Source organism: Lutra lutra, chromosome 9 (genome assembly GCF_902655055.1).
Source record: "Lutra lutra chromosome 9, mLutLut1.2, whole genome shotgun sequence".
NCBI lineage: Eukaryota > Metazoa > Chordata > Mammalia > Carnivora > Mustelidae > Lutra > Lutra lutra.
This window is the reverse complement of record NC_062286.1, coordinates 7,610,002-7,625,620: the sequence shown is the minus strand read 5'-3', so window position 1 is coordinate 7,625,620 and position 15,619 is coordinate 7,610,002. Positions and strand designations below refer to the sequence as shown.

The 15,619-nt window shown below is 48.6% G+C and overlaps 1 protein-coding gene across 5 annotated transcripts in view; it reads right to left on the bottom strand.

Moving 5' to 3' along the window:
• ATP6V1C2 (ATPase H+ transporting V1 subunit C2) overlaps nt 1-14,724 on the bottom strand; it is a 53,510-nt gene extending 38,786 nt beyond the window's left edge. For 2 of the 5 annotated variants that reach the window (XM_047744741.1, XM_047744742.1), the window contains exons 1-3: nt 14,436-14,716; nt 13,117-13,271; nt 10,986-11,053 (exon numbers count right to left, since the gene is read on the bottom strand). In XM_047744741.1, the coding sequence (XP_047600697.1) occupies nt 10,986-11,053; nt 13,117-13,245 (197 nt within the window). In that variant the 5' untranslated portion in view covers nt 13,246-13,271; nt 14,436-14,716. Of the gene's footprint in view, nt 1-10,985; nt 11,054-13,116; nt 13,272-14,435 lie in introns of all 5 variants that reach the window. The other 3 variants (XR_007129973.1, XR_007129972.1, XM_047744744.1) reach the window with 3 other exon arrangements.
• Nucleotides 14,725-15,619: the final 895 nt, after the last annotated feature.

The window sequence follows — 15,619 nt, the reverse complement described above, 5'->3', positions numbered from 1 at the left end:
TCCGGCTGTCACAGATGGTTGAGATGTGACTCTTGGTTTTGGCGCAGGTCACACTCCCAGTGTCATGAGAATGAGGCCCACAACAGGTTCCACGGGAGTCTGCTTGAGATTCTCTCTCTCTCTCCCTCTCCCTCTGCCCACCCGCACACGCATGTGTGTACGCACACGCTGGCTCTCTCTCTCTAATATATAAATAAATAAATAAATAAATGTCCCAAACTGGAAGGTATCTATATGTCCCCAACAGCTGAATAGATAAATAAATAGGGGCTCATCCCTAAAACAGAACACAACTCAGCAGTAAGAAATGACTGCTAAGGGGCGCCTGGGTGGCTCAGTGGGTTAAAGCCTCTGCCTTCGCCTCAGGTCATGATCTCAGGGTCCTGGGATGGAGCCCCACATCGGGCTCTCTGCTCAGCAGGGAGCCTGCTTCTCCCTCTCTCTCTGCTTGCCTCTCTGCCTACTTGTGATCTCTGTCAAATAAATAAATAAATAAAATCTTCAAAACAAAACAAAACAAAAAAGAAATGACTTGTTAATAGACACAACCACATGACGATGTGCAATGGAAAACTCAGACCAAAGAAAGGGGTATCTCCTGTATCATTCTATTTGTATCAATGTTCCAAAAGACGCAAATAGGCTTATAGTGACAGAAAGCCTACGGCGTTGGCGGAGCCGTGAGAAAGAAATTGATTACAAAAGGGCGCAAAGAACCTTTTGGAAGGGATATGTTCATCATCTTGACTGTGGCGATAGTTTCACTGATGTGTCTATTTCAAAACTCAGCAAACTGTACACTTTGAAAACTTGCTCTCTGCTGCTTGTCATTCATGTCTCAACAGAGCCATTAAGAAAAAACAAACAAACAAAGCTACTGTATTCTAGGAGCATTTCTGAACTGTCAAGTTCATAAAAACCCAATATTTGACAACACATTTTACGAGAAAGGTGTAGGGAAATGCAGACTCTTCTTCATTGCGGGTGGAAATGCAAAATGGCCAATGCACAGAAATCTGGCAACGTCCATCAAAATTACAAAAGCCTATGACCCTCGGCTCAGCAGTCTGCTTCTGAGAATTCACCCCGCAGGCATACCTGACACCCTTCCACGCGAAGAAATGGGCATCAAGCATCAAGGTTATATACGCGGCACAGTTGGTAACAGCTCCCTTCCAAGGAAACACCGAGAAGCCAGGGTCCACCTCTGGGACCGCTTCCTAAACTAGGGTACATCCCCCAAATGGAATGCAAGGGAGCCCAGAAAGAGAGACAGCTCCGGATGAACCAACAGGAGAAATCTCCCAGGACATGTTGCTAAGTGAGGAATAAGCAAGATCCGTAACAGCATGTGTAGATGACTACTTTGTGTTAAAAAAGGGGAGAGAAAAATAGATTCTGAAATTGCCTTGTGTTGGCATCAGGAAGCACCAAAAATGTATCCAAGCAATTTGTAAACCTGGTTTTCTTAAACTGGGACCAGAGAAGCAGGGAAGAGGTCAGGGAAGGCAGGGGAGGGGGGCGGCATGGACGATGTAAGGGAGATTTCTCACTGTTTTTATCTGGGATGCATGTGAATGTATTACCTGTTTGGGAAAAAATTTTTCAACTTTTTTTTTTAAGATTTTATTTATTTATTTGACACAGAGAGAGAGATCATAAATAGGCAGAGAGGCAGGCAGGGGTTGGGGGGAAGCAGGCTCTCCACTGAGCAGAGAGCCCAATGTGGGGCTCGATCCCAGGACCCTGGAACCATGACCCAAGCCAAAGGCAGAGGCTTTAACCCACTAAGCCACCCAGGCGCCCCTATTATCAACTTTTTAATATACATTTAGAGACCCCGGCCTAAAGATCGAGTGCCCTAAAGCACGTCAAGATTAAATGGGGTCATGGCTGGTAACAGTAGCCAGATTCCTCAACATCTCCAGCCTGCCTGCCCAGAATCACCCCCAAAATGCAGGTTCTCAGGGGTGCCTTGGTGGCTCAGTTGGTTAAGCTTCTGACTCTTGATTTCAGCTCAAGGTCATGATCTCAGGGTCATGGGATGGAGCCCCACTTCAGGCTCCACGTTCAGCACAGAGTCTGTGTAAGTTTCTCTCCCCCTCTGTCCCCTCCCTGTGCTCACTCTCTCACTCGCTCTCTCTCTGAAATAAATAAATAAATAAAATCTTTAGGAAAAAAATAAACTAAATAAAATAAAATACAACAAAATAAAATGCAGGTTCTGGGACCCCACCCTAGATGTACCCAATCAGAATCCCTGGGGATTCTGTATTTTTTTTTTCTAGTTCCCAGGCGATCATATGGGCTGAAGGAGGCCGCCCATGACCTCCTGATGGGGCAGATGAGGCCCATATGTTCATTATGTATTTATTCAACTCCCACTATGAGTCAGGTGCTGTTTCAGAACCTGCTTTCTTGGGGCTTATATTCTACAGGAAACAGACAAAGACAAACAAGAAAAGTATTAAATAGTGGCAGATGGAATGCAGGTATCAGGGTGACCTGGCAGGACGAGGCTGACAGCTGGGCCGGAGAAGGCCTCTGAAGGAGGTGACATTTAACCTGAGATGGGGATGACAAGGAGGAACCCGCCCTGCGAGGGTGGGGGGCCTTCCAGGTCAAGGGAAGGTCGAGCGTGACCCAGAGCAGGATGGAGCCAGGGTGGTAGTGGTGGGGGCTCATAAAGGAAGGCCTGACTCATTAGGGTTCTGGAAGCCAGGGTCAAGAGCATGGATTCTATACTGAAGGCACTGGAAAGACACAGAAAGGTTTTAAGCACCAAAGTCATGTGACAGGGCGTTTTGAACAAGACCACTCTGGCTGCCACGGGGAGAGTGGCGTGGAGTGGGGAGCAGGGCCGGGGGAGGTGGGAGGCAGGAAGAGTGTGCTGCAGGAACACAAGCAAGGGCAAAAGGTGGCTTGCATGCAGATGTGGTGCGGGACACGCCAAGAAGTGATGGACACGGGCCAAGTTAGGAAGGTGGCACCCACAGGACTCTGTCCCTACTGGAGTGGCAAGTGGACCGTGGACCCGGAGGAACTTCAGAATGCCTGGGCAGCGGGTCCATGGGCCCACGAGCCATCGAAGGGCCCCATAGAGACTCCATATACGTACTCGGTCTACTGAGAATGACATTCACTTAGGACATGAAGCCAATTCTAAAAAAGAGCCATTTAAAGCTGCCCCTTAAGCTCTTGAGAACGAGAAAAGTCAAAGGGGCTGCCGTCCAGCTGAGGTGTGAAGAGTCAGCAGAGGGCCGAGTGGCTGTGGTCGGGCTGAGGTCCGGACGCGAGTGGAGCCATGGGTCCCAGGAGCTGGTCAAGATCTAGGATGGAAGTAAGTGCCTTCTCCTAAATTCCGCCTCCAAAAGATTATTTCCTGGATTTCACAATGTTGCCTCCGGCTGCCCCTGACCCAGGCCTGATGCATATAAAGCAGCCGGCCCACATTCCTTCCCTCCTAGCCCGACTTCTAGTTGCCAGAGCTGGGTGGTGGGGGAAGGGGGACTGTCAGGGCCTGTGTCACATCAGGCAAAGCAGAGAGTGTCACAGCAGGGTCTGAAGGAAGGGATGAAGGCCAGGCAGGCAGGCAGAGGGGGAAGCCAACTGCCATCTGCCCCCGGCCTCTGGCTGAGGCAGGGAGAGAAGCAGGCGGACCAGGTTAAGGCCTGACACACGCATCGTCTACATGACTTTGCCAAAGCAGCTTCTCTCGGGGAACAACGATATTTTCATCTGTAAAGAGCAGATACTCACACGGTTCACAGGACAGTGGCGGAGATTTTGTGAGAAGCACCTAATACAGTGCCTGGCACACAACGAGGAATGGGTGAAAGGCCATCGCCAGTGTGGCACTCTGGACAGAAAACGAGACAAACAGGCACACACACCAAGTGACAATCCCCCACAGAGGGACAACTGTCATCGCCTTCATGCCTCCAGCCAGAGCGGAAAATACCATCACGTATGAAAGCATGGGTAGAGCAGATATGAAAATCATTATAACTGTGGTTCCTACAGACACCTACCAGTTCTAGACAACGGGAACAGGAGAAAACACTCATCGGAGGCACCCATGGGACACTCAGGAAAAGCCGCAGTAGAGGAGGTCCCAAGAAATCTTCAAACACCCAAAGACAGAAATAGCACTTACTTCACACTGAAAATGCACATGTTCAGGCCCCACTCAGCTGGAGGGGAAGCCCAGGAATCTATTTTATTTTTAATGGGGGGAGAGAGGCAGAGAGAGAATGTTAAGCAGGCTCTGTGCACAGCGTGGAGCCCAACTCGGGGCTCAATCTCACGATCCTGAGATCATGACCTGAGCTGAAATCAAGAGTCAGGTGCTTGGGGCACCTGGGTGGCTCAGTGGGTTAAGCCTCTGCCTTACGGCTCAGGTCATGATCTCAGGGTCCTGGGATCGAGCCCCACATTGGGCTCTCTGTTCGGCGGGGAGCCTGCTTCCTCCAATCTCTCTCTGCCTGTCTCTCTGCCTACTTGTGATCTCTCTGTCAAATAAATAAGTAAACTCTTAAAAAAAAAAAAAAAGAGTCAGGTGCTTAACTGATTGAACCACCCAGGCGCCCCTCTCGTCATCTATTTCTTAACAAGTCTTCCAGATGATTCTGGGGCACAGTGTGGGTTAAGAGCCACTGATTTAAGTAGGCTGAACATAGAATGCCAAGTGTGGTCTGTGGACCCACAGCACAGGATAAGCGTGGAGCTTGTATGGAACGCAGAGTCCCAGGCTCAGCCCAGACCCACGGAATCAGAACCCACATTTTGCCGAGATCCCCAGGCCATTCATCTGCGTTTGAGAAGCACGGTCTAGAGCTTCAGCCCAGCGCTAACAGAAATGTAACCGAGCCACAGGTCACTTAAAAATTCCTAGTAGCCACAATAGAAAAAATAACAGTGAAATTAATTTCAGTAATATATTTTATGTAACCCTATATCAAAAACATTATTGTTTCAACAGCTATTAGGATTTTCCTTTTTTTGTTTTTTTTGTCGGTTTTTTTTTTTTTTGGTACTAAGTTTTCGATATCTGAGGTTTCCTACATTACCATCTCACTTCAAACGAGCCACCAATCTAGTGCTCAAGCCCCATGTGGCCAGTGGATGCCATGTGAACAATGTGGAGAAGATGGAGAACAGAGTGAAACTTCCAAATTCTTTTTACAAAGCTGTCATCATTCTTACACTAGTACGTCTTTCTAATTTTGTGCTGTCACACAACTGACCCGTCTTAATATTGTGGTTAAAAATGAGGACTCTGGGGGTGCCTGGGTGGCTCAATGGGTTAAAGACACTGCCTTCGGCTGAGGTCGTGATCTCAGGGTCCTGGGATCCCCCCCGCTCTGCTCAATAGGGAGCCTGCTTCCTCCTCTCTACCTGCCTCTCTGCCTACTTGTGATCTCCATCTGTCAAATAAATAAATAATCTTTTAAAAAAAAAAATGAGGACTCTGGGCGCATGTGGGTGGCTCAGTTAAGCATCTGCTTTCAGCTCAGGTCATGATCCCAGAGTCCTGGGATCGAGCCCTGCATAGGGCTCTCTGCTCGGTGGGAAGCCTGCCTCTCCCTCTCCCATTCCCCTGCTTGTGTTCCCTCTCTAGCTGCGTCTCTGTCAAATAAATAAATAAAATCTTAAAAAAAAAAAAAAAAGAGGACTCTGGAGCCAGACTCTCTCTAACCCTAACCTTAACCCTTAATCCTGACCCTAACCCTAATTCTGGACGCCGGAATCAGACTCCCTGACCTTTCACCTTAGCTTCAATAAGGAAATTCAGTTAAGTTTGTGGGTCATGAAATTAAGACATGGAAATCCCCATTTATAAATAGTAAACATGTCAGGAAAAGATCTCATTTCTAATAGCAACTACATAAAAAAAAAAAAATTGGGAGGGAAAGAGTCAATGAGATAAAGTGCTGGACCTTTGCTGACTGAAACGTGAAAGCGCTCTTTCCAGAGGAACAAGAAAAAGAATGAAGCCAATTGGAAGAGGCACCGCGCTCATGGCAATACTCAAAACGATAAGGATTTAATCCCCCTAACTTCACTGTAATCTCTGATGAATTATCAATAGGATTTCTGCACCAACCATGTGATAAGTTCTGTCCTAAATGTTTGGGATAGATCTAAATTAAAAAAAAAAAAAAATCTGTGCTTTTAGATACCTCACAAGAAGGTCTTTCCGGGTTTGTAAATATCAGAGCTGGAGCAGGAATGTACGTGTATTTTTGTTTTGTTTTACCAAGGAAGGAAATATACAAAACCCTCATAAGGACTGCCTATGGGGAGAGCTCCTGGAATAAACTGGAACTATTTCTTTTTTTACCTCTGTATACCATTTGATGGTTATACTATTGAAATCTTTAAATATTTACCAATACTTTGTAAAATGCCAACGTTAATTATCTGAGCAATGAATAAGACAGGATTAAGACATATTAAAACATCTGTATTTAAAAAGGAAAAAAAAAACAACAATGATTGATTGGTGGATCTGGGTCAAGGCTCTATTCTTCCTCTGCTGCCCTGAGCCCATCTAGCTCCTTCTGGGAGCATCTCTCTGGGCATGTTTGTTTCCTTATCTAGAACACGAAGGGGTTAGATACGATCTCTAAGGGTCTGTGCAGCCCTAATATTTCAGGATTCTTTCTTCCATTCATTCGTTCAGCTGGTTTTGAAGGGCCTACAATGGTACAGGTGCAAGGGATCGAAGTGTGCCAGTGGCTAACCTCAGGGATCTGACAGTCTAGGTGGGAGGCAGATATTTAAGCAGACGATCCCGCAAGGAAACGCACAAGGGCACTGTGGAAAGTGCAATGAAGGAGAAGCGAACCAGGACAGGGGAGATGAACAGGTCTGAAGGCAAGAGGGTTGGGAGAAGAGTCTGGGGGAGCTGAGCATCATGAGCAGGTGTTAATGGGGTCTGACAGGGAGGGGGAGGTTGGAAACACCATGGAGAGCAGGAAAACAGCAAACACCTACAGCAGGACCGCCCAGAAGCTTTGAGAAGTCTAGAAAGGCACACAACAGGGCGCCTGGGTGGCTCAGTGGGTTAAGCCGCTGCCTTCGGCTCAGGTCATGATCTCAGGGTCCTGGGATCGAGGCCCGTGTCGGGCTCTCTGCTCAGCAGGGAGCCTGCTTCCCTCTCTCTCTCTCTGCCTGCCTCTCTGTCTACTTGTGATCTCTCTCTGTCAAATAAATAAATAAAATCTTTAAAAAAAAAAAAAAAAAAAAAAAAGAAAGGCACACAACATTAAGAGGCATTCAACGGATACCTGTCTAATGAACTGGAGAAATATCACGCAGCTAGGGGAAGTTCTTAAATTGTATTTTGCGTCTCTTCAGAATGCCCTTGGAAGAACCCACCATTAATCAGGCATCCACACTCAGATACATAATCTGTGATCCACATCTTCGAGCTAACCCTCAGTCAACTTCATGGAACCACGGGATAAAGAAAAGCCACCAGCTGTTCCATAAGCCGGAGGCAAGTGACAGTCACCAGTGTACCCCAGGAACCTGTGGGGTGTATCTGAGTGCCGAAGCCCGTGAAATGTAGTATTTCAACCTGCATGGCAAAAAAAGTGAAGATACTGAGAAGAACTTAAACACTGATAATGGTGGGAGGGGTGCTTTTTCCCAAGATAAAGTCATTTGTTCTCTCCCATGTTCACAAATTACAGGGTAAGTACAAAGTAAATTAACAAAGGGAGCATGGGGGAATTAAAAAAAAAAAGGCAGTAAGCAAAACCTGCCTTCCAGCTACACGGAAAAACACTCCAGTGCCCCGAGTAAATAAATAATAAAAGGATATGGAAACAATACACCTTGAAAACTCTTGTCCCTCCTCTGTTCTCCTGGCCAGAGGCAGTGCTGACAGGTTTGCGCTGCCTGGGCTACAGAACCGGCCAGCATTTATTTATCTAACAACACTGGAGTCCCCTTTAAAGAATCAGGTAGGGCATTTCAAAGACATGAAGCCCCTGGGTTAGTGTATCCCATTACCTCACTCCAAGCCCCAGCATTAACTCTAAGACAAAGTACCCCGGCCCCTGGAAGTAAAGAAATACTAGAAATAAGGGGAGCTCAGTTCACACCATTTTCCTCCCCGCCCCCCCTCGTAGGAAGGTTCTTGAGAATATCTGCCTATAAGGAAAAATGAAACAATGCACAGCAACTGCCATTCTCACCACACCTAGCCCTGGCTTTTGAAAAACACCTCCGTTCGTATGGGTTCTGTCTGTTTCACAATGACAGCCTAAACCTGGCCGGCGCACACATTTTTATATTATTCCTTAAACACATGCTATGCCACCAGTGCAAGCAAACTGTGCAACCGCTAGGGACGGAACAGGACACGCATCAAAACAAGGCAAAATGAAACACAAAGGAAAAAATGAAGGTGGAAATAATAATGCAAGATCACAGAATTTTAGAGCTAGAGGAGGGTTTGGGGAATAAGAAACAGGCTCTCGGACCTGCATTAGGGCAGACAATCAGTAGCAAAGAAAGATCTAGAAGGGTCTAGAAAAGTCTAAGAAGAGAAAATGCTGACTAGCTGTCCTTTCTGCAATAGGCCGGGAAAGCCATCTCCTGCCGAGGGCAGTGGGCTGGCCTCCAGAGCGGCTGTCAGACCCAATTCCCCGTGGAGCAGAACAGCCTAAGAAAGGAGCTGACAGTCAGGGATCAGGCCACTTTTTCTTGGACGTTAATTTTTCATAGAATGTGGCCTAGGATTTGGTAACACTTGATGTAACACAATTTTACTCCCCTTCATTCTTCTGGGAAAGCACAGAGATGTTCACTATTATCCCATTTTACAGATAAGAAAGCCAAAGGTTAGTTTTCTTTTTCAAAGACAGTACACTGCCCAGGACCTGGTGACCAGGACTGCCTTTCTGTGGTCAGAGCAACATCCCACAGGTAGCAAAATGTCACTAACAAAGCATTCCTTTCATACCCAGGAAAGGGGGCAGGTGAACAGCAACAGAACCCAGAACACATTTCTAGCTCACAGCCCCAGTCTGCAGATGAAGGATCCTCCCAGTGTGACCTCGAGGGCTCCCAGGAAATGCGTGAAAAAGGCAACTGACCCGTCACATCACCACTGCCCTGAGCGTCCACAGGCCCCGCGAATCTGAAACCTTCTATGGAGGCAGCGAGATCAACCGGTTAGCCCCGGGTCTGTGTCCTGGTCATGACCTGGCCTGCTTGGACTGTTTTCCTCATCTACCCCCACTCTGCATTCTGTTTCAATCAAATGGGAACATTGGTTAAACACCACATTTCTGGATGCACCAAAACTAAGGGTTATTATTTTTTTTTAAACACCCAAATAAACAAATGATGGCAAATCCCTGTGGTGTAACACTAGTGGAACAGTCAACGGTGAGATCCAAAGATATGAAGAGAGGGGGCGCCTGAGTGGCTCAGATGATTGAGAGAGCATCCAACTCTTGATTTCAGCTCAGGTCATGATCTCAGGGTCGTGAGATCGAGCCCCACGTTGGGCTCTGCACTGGGCATGGAGCCTGCTTAATGTTCTCTCTCTGCCTCTCTCCCCCCATTTAAAAAAATAGATTCCTGGGCTTCCCTTCCAGCTGAGTGGGGCCTGAACATGTGCATTTTCAGTGTGAAGTTAAGTGCTGTTTCTGTCTTTGTGTGTTTGAAGATTTCTTGGGACCTCCTCTACTGTGGCTTTTCCTGAGCATGGACCCTGCTTAGGATTCTCTCTCCCCCTTTCCCCCTACCCCGCTCATGTGAGCATTCTCACTCTCTCTCAAATAAATAAGTATTCTTAAAAAAAAAAATATGAAGAGAAAGCAAGTTATAAAATATGTATAACATGGTGTCACCATTATTAATATACGCAAGCATATCTGTAGAAAAAATTGGATTTATCTACTGCAAATACAACATAACATCGCTTGCAGTGGCATTCTCTAAATGGTATAATTACTGGGGTTTTGTATTTTCTTTCTCATGATTTTCTAAGCTCCATCTGTACTTTCCAGTGATTATGCACCAGATTGGTAACAATTTAAAAAAAATGATTTGAAGACTTTAAACGATCCTCATACGCACACTTTTTGTGGGACTGGGAATGGGAGTAATTCATTGGAGAGGTGATGCGGGCCTATCTTTACAAGTTCGCATCCAAATACTCTTTTAACCAGCATTTCAGTGTGTAATTATCCCACTCCCGGGCGTGTACAAAGAAATAGAAAAAAGGACCATCACTGCAGCGTTGTTCGGAATAGCAGAAGACAGAAAACTTAAATGTCCATCAACAGGGAAATACTAGTAAATCAGGGCACCTCCAGTCGAGCTAATATAGCCCAACAGAAAAAACCAAGTTATGGACTGACATCAGACTATGTCTAAAATACGTGATTATGAGAGAAAAGCAAAGTGGGGGACAGACACTATCATTTGTTCTCAACCTGCTTTCCAGAATATACTCATATTGGTGGCACACGTACAGGCTGTCTCCAGAAGGTACCCCCCAAGTTGATAACAATGTTGCCACCAAAGAGGGGAAGTGGGGGAACAGGAGAGAGGAAACCAGAGGAGAGGGAAACTTCTTGTCATTCGACAGCCTCCCGTCTGTCCTTCGAATCTTTTACGATGTGCTTATATGACTACAAACACAAAACCAAACCAAGAACCTTAAAATATAAAAGCCTGGAGGGAAATGGCTCGATTATTTTCTAAAAGTTTCAGTACCTTATGCCACACAGCGTTCTTCATTCTGAAGGCGGCCCCCGAAAAAACGCGGCCTCCGGAAAAAAAAAAAAAAAAAAAAAAAACTACGCAAGGGCCCCCAAGTGCTGCTGTCGACCCGATGCCCTTATGTGACTTTTAGGGCCGGGTTTGGACAAGATGGGCTCAGCCAAAGCAAGAGCACTGTGTCCCTTGACAACACTGTCCAATTCTCACTTGTATGCAGTAAACAAGAAATAGTTTACCTTTCAGCAAAGGTATCGAGTTTCCCCAGCTCATCGGAGAGGCCAACAAGGGAATCCAAGGTCCCCACCTAAAAAGATCGTAAAGAAGTTAGAGGCTCACGCTTTAAGGCAGGGGAGAGTGAGGTCACTTTCAGCAACAGCAACAGCGCAAAGAGCTCTCTAACCTCCATCTCCCCTTAGTTATTCTTGGTCAGTGGCCAAACTGGAAACTGGGAAGGGCTGTTAAGAGAAGCAGTGAGTTGGGGAATTTTTAAATTATTATTACTGTTGTTGTTATTATTTTTTCTGCCAATAGGATAAACTATCCTATTTCTGCCAGAGGAAGGAGGGACCACTATGTCACTGTGAGACCCCAGCTCATTTTCTTCTTAGAATGGCCATCTGCTAGTCATGGGATTCATCCCCATAGCTGAGGAGATGGACCAGAAAGCAAGTTAAAGCTGCTGCCATTTCTGGGGCGCCTGGGGGGGCTCAGTCAGTTAAGTATCTGCCTGTGGCTCAGGTCATGATTCTACAGTCCTGGGATGAGCCCTGCACGGGCTCCCTGCTCAGTAAGAAGCCAAAAAGCCTGCTTCTCCCTCTTCCTCTGCCCCCCAACCCCAGCATGTTCTCTCTCTCTCAAATAAATAAAACTCTTAAAAAAAAAAAAAGGAAAGAAATTGCTGTTTCTAAAGCCTTTCTTCTTCAAGATGTCCAACGAACCCCCGTCTCTGTTCTTCTTTGCTATTACTAACAATGATCTTGGGGGCGCAGAAGACCAGCTCCCCCTCCCACCTCCTCATTCATGCAAGTCCTTTTCTTTTCCCGTTATTCGTAAGGATCCACTTCTTAAAGTAACAATTATTAGAGTCCAAAACTGTATTTAAAGGTCTAGTCCACAGAACCAGAAGGAAAGGCTTTGTTTTCATGTCATCAACCACCCGTCAGACATTAAAAAGCAATCAGGATTAACGCTGTGTGGCAGCTATCCTTTCATAAAAGAATACTTTTAAAAAATACTTTAAGAAAGGTAATTAGGAAATAAGGAGCCCCGGACATCTCTAGTAAGTGAAGCTGCTTCTTTTCAAGCAACCTGACATTAAGCATCTTTGGGGAGGGTCCTGTCTCTTCTCTTTGCTCCCTCCCATCTGACACGCTGCCTCACACAAAGTGCTGAGTGTTCCCGGATTCCCTAACCTTCACAGCAGGGGTCATGGGACAAACAGGGCAGGTTTGAAACAGGCAGCGACACACGGGTTCAGAAACAGGTACTGCCAATTACCAGATCTGCAGCCCCGGTCTCCTTTCTCCGCCCTTCCTGATCTATACCCAGGACTGGAAGATTCCAGATGATGCGTTTAAAGTGGCTGGGCCCCAACCATAGTGCTCAGTAAACACCAGCAAATACAGCTGCATCCCCAATGTCTACGGTGCTGACGGTGCAGCTCTTAGCGCAGAGGGCAGACTACGGTCTGAAAGATTATATGGCAGTTTTCAAGAAGAGCTGCCCCTGGTCCGTTGGGGCCATCCCTCCAGCAGCCACAGCACATTTGCACAGGTGTCATCGAGAAACGCCTCAAGCATCTTCCTTTTGGAAACGTACAGTCTTGGGAAGCACGGCAACAATTCCACTCTTCTGAAGCAAAAGGACTGTGCACGCCTTGCTCCTCTTTCCTGTTTGTTTCATTTGAACTTTGTTCTCCACTGCAGGAGCCCTTAGAGTCTCCTGCCTCTCATGTCTTTGCTGTCACATCTCTCTGCCGTCTACCCACCGATCATTAAACTCCCTTCCTGCCTCCCCACCAGAACCAGAAGGATCCTGAAACTTCCCACCCTGCTTCAGGTCGGGAGTACTACCAAGGCAGAAGCTCTCCAAGCCTGCACGTTTAAACTGTACTGGAGGTCCTACCCATCACACCCATCTCTCCCGGCTCCTTTCGTCCTGGGTCTGTAAGTCCATAGGAACCACAACCAACTTCGGACTGTGGCATGAAGTCCCATCCAGACCACTGACTTGTCCGGTTCATCTTCAGCCCCAGGCTGAGGATCAGCGTCACTGTCTTTACCCTGTGATGTCTCCTTGGCTTCCCAGAAGACACCCACCCACCCACCCCCAACCCATCACCTCCTTCCTCCGCTCCAGGAATTTTACCTTGAAGTCAGGAATTGAGAATTTGGTGTTATAAGACAGGTTGGACTTGGCGGTTACGGTGTTCATCCTCTCCAGAGCTTGTAAATTTTCCTGGTCGCCAGGGGCAGAAATTAACCAAAACTCCGACATGCTTCACACCTTCTTTTATCCAGTTACTGACCAGAACCACAGCAACACACACAGAAACAGGAGGAGACAAGCGTCAAATATCTCTACTCCTCCACCACTCCCTTCCATCAGAATTAATCTTCTCCGGGACGTGTTGCTTTTATCAGTTTCCCATTCTTTCCCATACTTTGCCCCTTCGACCTTCCAAATCAGATTCTCCAGTTCCAAGGACACCATAGGCACAAAGCAACAGGCAGTTTCTTATCTCAACTCTGAAAGCCCTCAGGGCTCCATCCCGAGGGTGGTTCTGACTGTTTTTTAAGGGTTGGGGGACGGGGATGGGGAGAAGAGATGGGAAGAGGTGGATTCCCCTTCCTTGGTTTCCCCCTCTTCTCACACCATAATGCAAATGGAGGAGGCCGCGCACAGCGAGCCCCTGCGTGGGGCCCTCTAAAATACGTTCCTCCTCTCCACGTTGTACGTTCTGGGACGCGGTGAAGGATAGGGTAAAGGCGGGAATGAGACAAGGAGGGAATTTCACAACAGCTCGGACAAACCCCAGATCTTAACTGACCAACCTTGAGAATGGTGCTAGCTTTAAAAAACTTCAGAAAAACTCCTTTTTTTTCCCAAATAAGAAGAAAAAAAAAAAAAAGGTGGTGGGAGAACTACGGAAGTCGTTTTTCCCTAACAACAGGTGTCCACTCTGCAGAGGTGCGTTATGTGCGGGGCCTGGCAGTTTCTGTCCAGTGTCTGCAGCTTCCAAAGGCGATTAATCCTGCTCATTCAAACGTGCACACGCCCACACGCTCTCCCCTTGGCCCGCTCCTCCCGTCCCAGCGCCTCGCAAGGCGCCACCGAGGGGAAAACAGGCAAAAACAGGTCAGAGACCCGTCCTGGAAGCTCTCTTGTTGCCTCCTACCTCCCTCGACGCCGAGACCCCCTTAGTCCCTCCTGACCCCGCGCACTACCAACGCAGCTCCTCTGGGTCTCGCCTGCTGATGGCCTCGCGACAAACCGGCCCCACGCGCACAGCTGCGGGGATGCCACCTGCCCGGCCCCGGGAGGGCGCCGCGGAGGCGCGGGTTCGCTGGTTCCCACGGAGAAAGCGCGGCCGGGGACAGCGCACGTGGGCAGAGGCGAGCCGGGGAGCCGGGCCTGGGGGGCGGATCGGGTGGCCCCGCGTCCCCGACCCCGCCGCGCGTCCTTACCGGGAGCCGGCGGCCGCGGGCGTGCAGCAGACAGGCGCGGGGACGGAACGCTCGGCCGGCTCCCGGGAGGCAGCGGCTTCTGCGCGGCGCCCCGCCCCGGGCTTTTATCCGCAGCGGGGAGGCGGCCCGCGCCCGCCCCTCGGGTATTTGCATACGGGGCCGGGCTGTGGCCGCGGCGCGAACCCCGGGTGCACCCGCGGCGGGGTGGGGAGGTGGTTCCCGGCGGGATTCTGAGGACCATCGGGTGGGGCTGGGGGGGGTGGCGGTCTCCAGCCCACAGCGTTGCAGAGCGCACAGGGTGGGAACGACCGAGAGGGGCGGGCGAGGCGAAGTTCTCGGGCCGGGGACGCCCGCCCCTCGCGGCCACCTCCTCGCTCTCCACCCCCACCCGGCGGTGACCCAGCACGGGGGCTCGGGAATCTTTGGGCGAGAGCACTGATCTGTGGGAAGAAGCGCAACAGGTCCACCTATGTTTTTGGAATGCACCTGGGCAGAGGACCAAGCCTTCCTGTCCGTGTGGGTGTGAGCGTGCCCGGGTCGCCAAGGAAACTCTCCAGGTCCCAGGCACCCACCTCACCTTAACCCCCTGCGAAACGGCCCTGGATGTAGGACGGATTTAAAGGGCAGGGTCTCACTACCGCGGTGTGGGATCCGTCCTGTTTGAAAAAAGAGGAGGAACCCCCAGAAATTAACCTGGGAATGTTAAAAAAAAAAACAAAAGCTCTAAGAATTCATTTTCTCTGGAGTAAGAGGAGGAAGCACGAGCGTATCCTTCCCTGTGGACAATGTTTTCAGTGGTTTCTGGGAAAGATAAAAATCTCAGGATTATCTTTGGTGGGGGGTGTTGAAGAATTCCTTGAGAAATGAGATCCCCCTTACTAGATAAAACTAGTGAGACTATCAACCTACTGCCCAGAATGCTTTCAGATCTTTGGAAAGAAAGGTAAGGCGGGACTCTAGATGCTGGGATGGGAAGGCTCAGACGCAGCGCAGACAGGAGGCTTGTAAAGGTCACAACATGTCACACCACAATCCTGTTGTGGGTTCGGAATTAGCAGTTTGGAACTCCCAGCACCTGCACGGTGCCTCATCGTTATTGGGACACTGGGGTGCATTAGTCAGTCCTTGCAACATCTTCCTGAGGGAGGACACCTGAAACCAAGGGATGAGGAAACTCGGTGTGT